At 32.0% G+C, this 6404-nt stretch overlaps 1 protein-coding gene across 1 annotated transcript; it reads left to right on the top strand.

Annotated features, from left to right (window-relative positions):
• The first annotated feature begins 963 nt into the window (after window positions 1–963).
• Window positions 964–2661, top strand: LOC149222206 (uncharacterized). Its single transcript, XM_089387536.1, has 2 exons — window positions 964–1320; window positions 1618–2661. The coding sequence occupies exons 1-2, from the start codon at window positions 964–966 to the stop codon at window positions 2659–2661; spliced, it is 1401 nt and encodes a 466-aa protein (XP_089243662.1).
• The last annotated feature ends 3743 nt before the right edge of the window (window positions 2662–6404 follow it).

The following is a 6404-nucleotide window of genomic DNA, read 5'->3' as shown; positions in this document are numbered from 1 at the left end:
ATAATTTTTTTAGAATCTAAATTCAGATATTCCACAGTTTTCATCTTTTCTCTGTCGACGTTTCAAGTCTAGACCAAGACTCATCATTAGGACTTGATTTACAAAGAAGAGAGACAATAGTGATAAATATGGTTATGGTTGTGTGAGATGTCAAGTATGTGAGCCGACCAACCCAATGATTTGAATTAACTAGATTTTTAGTATTTAATATATTCTTGTAATTTCTCTGATATATTATAAAGTTCTTTTTTAATTTTATTTATTATACATGGATATAATTATTATAGGCTTTTATTGATTTCTTGAGTTAATTTTTTGAATACATTATTTATATTTGTTTTATGTATAAGTGAATTGTTTATGTAATAAGTTTTTTATTCTATTTTATTTAATAAATAATTTATCATAATGATTTTGTTTTAATTAATTGTAATTTTATAGTAATTTTGTTTATATTTATTTAATTTTTGCATGTTTTTATTCTTTGTTTATAAAGCATTTGAATGACTCAGTAAATCCTTAACCCACCTAGAAATATGCAGATGCAGAGTTTTGTTATGGCGATTATCCACAACAACCTTTGAGACCCACTTAAAACTTGCAGCAATAATCCGATAATACCTTTGGACAGTAATAGATGCCTGCGCAACACTCAAAGAAAACAAGGAAGGACAAGCAACTCAAATAAAAAATAAAAACAAATTGTAGAAACCGGAGGAACATCGTGATCATAACAATGAAAAGAGACATAAACTAGACACCAACAACAAGCAATACCGAAGAGAACAACAAAACATGGAAACTAGATTAGAACCAGAGGATAGCAATAATGATTCTAGGCTGCAAACGCATAGAAACGTAGGGACTAAATCATGCAGTGAAGAAAACAAGTTGTCAAAGAAAACTCTAATAAAACACACTGTCAAGGAAAAGAACGTTGTACATGAATCTAAACAGGTAACAATGGGCAGTGCAGGGACTGAATCAGATTGGTGCATAAACACTTTATCAGACATGAACAATGCAGAAACAGAATGGAGCGCCAGGCTGCAAACACGAAGAACACTGGCAAGGACACCCAGGTCAAACGCAGCAAACAAAACACGCAGCAAATTGGTATATAACCGTGACTTGAACAAATCAGAACTTGGTTCAAAGGATGCCAGGACTGGAGAAAATAGAGAACCACGCAGAAAAGAAACATTGGATAGCATAGAGACTGCATTCAACTCCATCCAAAACCTATGCGTGAATCTACATAACAACAACATTAAGAACACGTCAACAGACATCAGGTTTGAAGCAGAAAATTACAGTGAGGTAAGTTTAAATAAAAATAACTTAATTAACATAGATTATAACTTAAATAAAAATAATATAACCAGGAATGTAGGTAAGGATAACAATTGTAACATAAAAAACATAAGTAAACACAATGAAAAGGGTAATAAACCATATAAGAACATAACAAATATTATGGCCAATAATATTAATGGGTTAGACAATAATATAATTAACACAAGCATTATATCTGAAAAGGAAATTAAAACAACTCCTCACAATAACCTAATTAACAACAATAAAGTTATAAATATTTCTTGTTATGAGCTGAAAAAGGAAGTCCTAGACAAAGGCCTCAATTTTTCCTTAGCCCCTAAACAAATCCCAAATGAAGAAATTATCTACAACCTGGAGGATGGAATCAAGACATTCGATGATGAAGACAAAGAACTTGTCAGACAGGAATGCGCAGTTATCCTAAAGAAAGAAAGACCACCTAAAAAGAATCTGAACCAAGAACAACTCAGGGCCCTAAAAAATCTGAGGAATAACGATGACATTGTCATTCTAAAAGCTAACAAGGGAGGTGCCACTGTTGTAATGAATCATGAAGATTACATAAACAAAATGAAGGACCACTTATACAACAGTGGTAGCCACACAAAACTAGAGAAGAACCCCATCTCTAAAATTACAAGACTAGTCAAAAAAGCCATCAAAGAAACTAATCTAGACGAAAAATTGCAAAAACACCTTACACCTGATAGTGAAATTACCCCTCGTATTTATGGAGCTGCCAAAATTCATAAAACAGATGTCCCCTTGAGACCTATAGTCAATACTATAGGATCACCCGCATACGAATTAGGAAAGTATGTCGCAAGAAAATTAGCTCCTCTAGTTGGTAAGACCAGTTCTTACATCAAAGAATCCAACCAATATGTTAAATTCATTAGAAATGATAAGATAGATCTGGATGATAAAATTGTCAGTTTTGATGTAGTCCAGCTATTCACTAAAATTCCCTTAGATGAAGCAGTGCAAGTAGTGAAAGAGGTGGCAGACCCACAAACTGCAAGATTAGCTGAAATCTGTCTGCGGTCCACCTTCTTCAACTTCCAAGGTGAGATGTTTGAGAAAACGTCAGGAGTGGCTATGGGATTACCCCTTTCACCTATTGTAGCCAATCTCTTCATGGAAAAGTTTGAAAAAAAGGCTCTTGAAACCTACCCATTAAAACCTAAGTTTTGGATCAGGTTTGTGGACGACACCAGTGTTGATTGGCCCCATGGGGAGGACAAGCTTAAAAACTTTTTAAACCATCTCAATAGAATTTCAAAGGACATCAAATTTATAATGGAGATTGAAATATATTTTTGAATGTATAAATAAATTTAATTTCTTATAATTTTTTTGGGTCATTTCGATTTTGTATATATAATTTTTTGTATTTTTATTTATAAATATAATAAAGACAAAAGGTATTTTTATGGTCGTAGTCCAATTATTTTAAGCTTTGAATTTTTAGATATAGTTTGGGTCAGTTTTGCTAGAAATCTAATATTGATTTATTAAATTTCTTTATTGAATTTCTATCAAAATTGAAAAAAATGGGTTTAAAAAACCAAAAAATTTAAGACTAATGCCATAAGAAGTACACATTGCATTTATTATATCTTTGAAAACTTGAAGTCATTCTATGTCATGCTAAGCATGTGTGTATAAACTAGCGGTTTCTCTCGAAGGGGAAATAAGAACATTATAAAAATTGTTTTTTACTCTTCAATTAGAATCTAGTGAAATGCAAAATGACATGAAGACATAATTTTGATGGAATTGTCAATGTGTCTTCAATGCAATGCAATGATAGCCGCTAGAGAGTTTTATAGATTACAACGTGATTGCACAATGGAAATAGAACTCCAATGAGATTGTTGGAGGTGAGGATCAATGCTATTAGCATTGTGTTCCTTGAGATATCTCTAAGTTTTGTTTGATTTGGATATTAATATTTTTATTATTTTTCAAATTGTTTGCTTAAACATGCAATTTTGCATTACAAGAAAATTTCCATGTTTATTTTGGGGAAATCCTTAGCTTAATTTTTTGTTGTAGATTCAAAATTGAGGAGGTTGTAGAGTTATTGAGGGTTTACTGGTTGAATGCAGAGGGTGGATTGCGTTGAATTATGAAGAGATGATCGAATTTCTGAGCATGATAATTATTTGTGACTTATTATATATGTTTTTCATTTATAATTTACTTTATTCATTAGGTAATCGAGCAATTATAGAAGTACAATGCACAAGAAGGCAAGAGACACTAGAAATTAGGCTAGAGGCCAAGGAAAAACCCACAAGGGGAAAACCCAACAATCCTTCCTTATAGAATTTTCGTCAACAAGAGAAATCCAAGTCATGAACAAACTAACCATTAGACCAATTATATAAGTTCCAAGTCAACCCTCCAACATACTAAGACAAAGTGCCTTAGAAATAAGGATGGTTCCTAGTTCACAAAGTGTTTAGGAAAAAGGCGCATACTGATAACTATCTCCACGCAGATTCCCACCACCACCCAGCTCAAAAAATGGGTGTTCTTCAAACCCTCTTCACTAGAGCATGTAGAATTTCAGATGAGAGTCACACCGAGGAAGAAATCACCTACTTAAAGAGAACATTTTCCAAACTAGGATACAATAATAAAGATATCTTCAAAGCCATTCAAAAAGCCAAATCTGGAAACAATAAAAACAAAACTAATAATTCCCCAGTCACTAGCGCCTACCTTCTATATATTCATGGTGTAACTGACAAAATAGCCAAAATTCTCTTAAAAAATAATATCAAAACCTCATTCAAACCCTTGACAACTATTAGACAAAGAATGAAATCAGCCAAAGACAACCCAAAAAAAATCCAACAAAAAGGTGTTTATATTATCAACTGTTCCTGTGGAGAACAATATATCGGGGAAATAGGTAGGTCAGTCAGTATCAGGCTTAAAGAACATAGTGCAGATATCCACAGGGAAACAATCCATTCCTCAGCCTTGGTAGAACATGCAGGTAATACAAACCACCATATATGCCTTGAAAACACAAAAGTCATTGCAAATGAAAAACACCATTTCAAGCGAAAGTCCGAGAAGCTCTTGAGATCATAAAACACCCACATAACCTCAACAGGGATGGAGGCTTGGAAATTAGTAGGAATTGGACCTCACTCCTCACCCCCATGGATTAAAATGACCCTCCCTTTCTTCTTACCCTCTCTTCTTTAGATCAAATCGGCTCCTCTCCTAACCATATAAAACTTTTTATATTACATTAACAAGAATATAAGCTTAGAAACACAACATTAATAATACATTAACCTCCTAAGTAACTAAAAACTTGCAAAAATTAAATAAATATAAACAAAATTACTATAAAATTACAATTAATTAAAACAAAATCATTATGATAAATTATTTATGAAATAAAATATAATAAAAAACTTATTACATAAACAATTCACTTATACATAAAACAAATATAAACAATTTATTCAAGCAATTAATAGAAAACTATAATAATTATATCCATGTATAATAAATAAAATTAAAAAGAAATTTATAATATATTAGAAAAATTATGATAATATATTAAATACTAAAAATCTAGTTAATTCAAATTGTTGGGTTGGTCGGCTCACATACTTGACATATCACAAAACCATAACCATATTTATCACTATTGTCTCTCTTCTTTGTAAATCAAATCCTGATGAGTAGTCTTGGTCTAGACTCGAAACATAGACAAAGAAAAGATGAAAACTATGGAATATCCGAATTTAGATTCTAAAAAACCACACCATAGAAATCTACAATCCAAAGATAATTTTCTTTGAAATAATATCAAGGGACCAATAAATATAAATTTTCTCAATAGGAATTTTACTTAAAAAACCCCAATTGTTTTCATTCTAATTACGAAAAAGTATAGACATAATATTTTATTGAACCTGATAGATGCTATAGTTAGTTCCTCCTGGAATATCAAAGAAAAATCATCTTCTTTAGAAACTACTCTAGCAACTGAATGAATCACTTCTCATGCAATAATTTAGATTCCCTTGAAATTAGTCCCTCTTAGGGAATTATTTGACCATGCAAATTAATTTTACCTCCTTAATTATTTAATCTCTGCCATTAAGGTTAATCAAAATTTTCAATTAAAATCAACCGCCAATACAACTTGGCCTCTTCCATTCAATTCAACCTCTAAAGATCCAATCATGGGTTGTTGCAATAAATAAATTGTTGTTCCTTCTCCTTTGATTTGAAGTGGAATTAAGAGATTTGAAGTAATCCCCCCTTGTTAACTGGAAAGGGCATATCATTGCAACACTGAAACCATTATGGCTCGATTAGCTAGGGTGTATTTTGAACCACCAGCTATCCTCCTTACACAGGTTCAGACCCTTTCATTCAAGCTCAAAGAGCTCACACTCAATATCAAAGAAAATCATCAATGCATACCCAAAAGTGAGCTCTAATTCTCCTTTTATAACTTCTATTATTAGAATACCATGGGTCAATACCATGAGTTCTTAAAACACCATGGATCTCTCATTTTTACCATTTTCCCACTCAATAATATAAAGTGAATTTATAATTTTTTATACTTTAATTAATCAAAACTCACTTAATAATCACTTTTTAATTTAATTACTCAATATCACCTTAGGGATGACATTAAATCAATCCAATCACATAAATCGCAAGGACTGAATACGTTAATTGTTCGATCTCCCTTTATGAAGCCATCGGTCTAGATCAAGCCTCTGTTAGGTGTCACTGCCCCATAAGAACACCATGTCTCCATTTAAATTTAAAGGGGTGGACCTGGTTCCTATCGAACTCATACTCCACATATTCGATGAAACGAGCCCAACAATCTGCTAAAAATGCAACAAGAAAAGCCTAATTTAATTTTGTCATTGAATTAAATTAGGAATTAAATTGTAATTCCACATCTCATGACAAATTTTAATAGTTAACTAAGCTAATTTGACTTAGTTGGCTTAGGTAATTCTAGTTGGGAATCTAACTAGAGTCATGTAGACTATCTCTTACCTTTT

The sequence above is a fragment of the Pinus tabuliformis genome, chromosome Q (genome assembly GCF_031772625.1).
Source record: "Pinus tabuliformis cultivar Carrire ecotype Pingquan chromosome Q, CPIR1, whole genome shotgun sequence".
Classification (NCBI taxonomy): domain Eukaryota; kingdom Viridiplantae; phylum Streptophyta; class Pinopsida; order Pinales; family Pinaceae; genus Pinus; species Pinus tabuliformis.
Note: the sequence above shows the minus strand (reverse complement) of the source record. Positions and strands in the feature narration are given on the sequence as shown.

Coding starts and splice junctions, on each gene's coding strand:
- LOC149222206 (XM_089387536.1), top strand. CDS start 964: ATGGGCAGTGCAGGGACTGAATCAGATTGGTGCATAAACACTTTATCA. Junction 1,321..1,617: donor AAGCAGAAAATTACAGTGAG/GTAAGTTTAAAT, acceptor GAGCTGAAAAAG/GAAGTCCTAGACAAAGGCCT.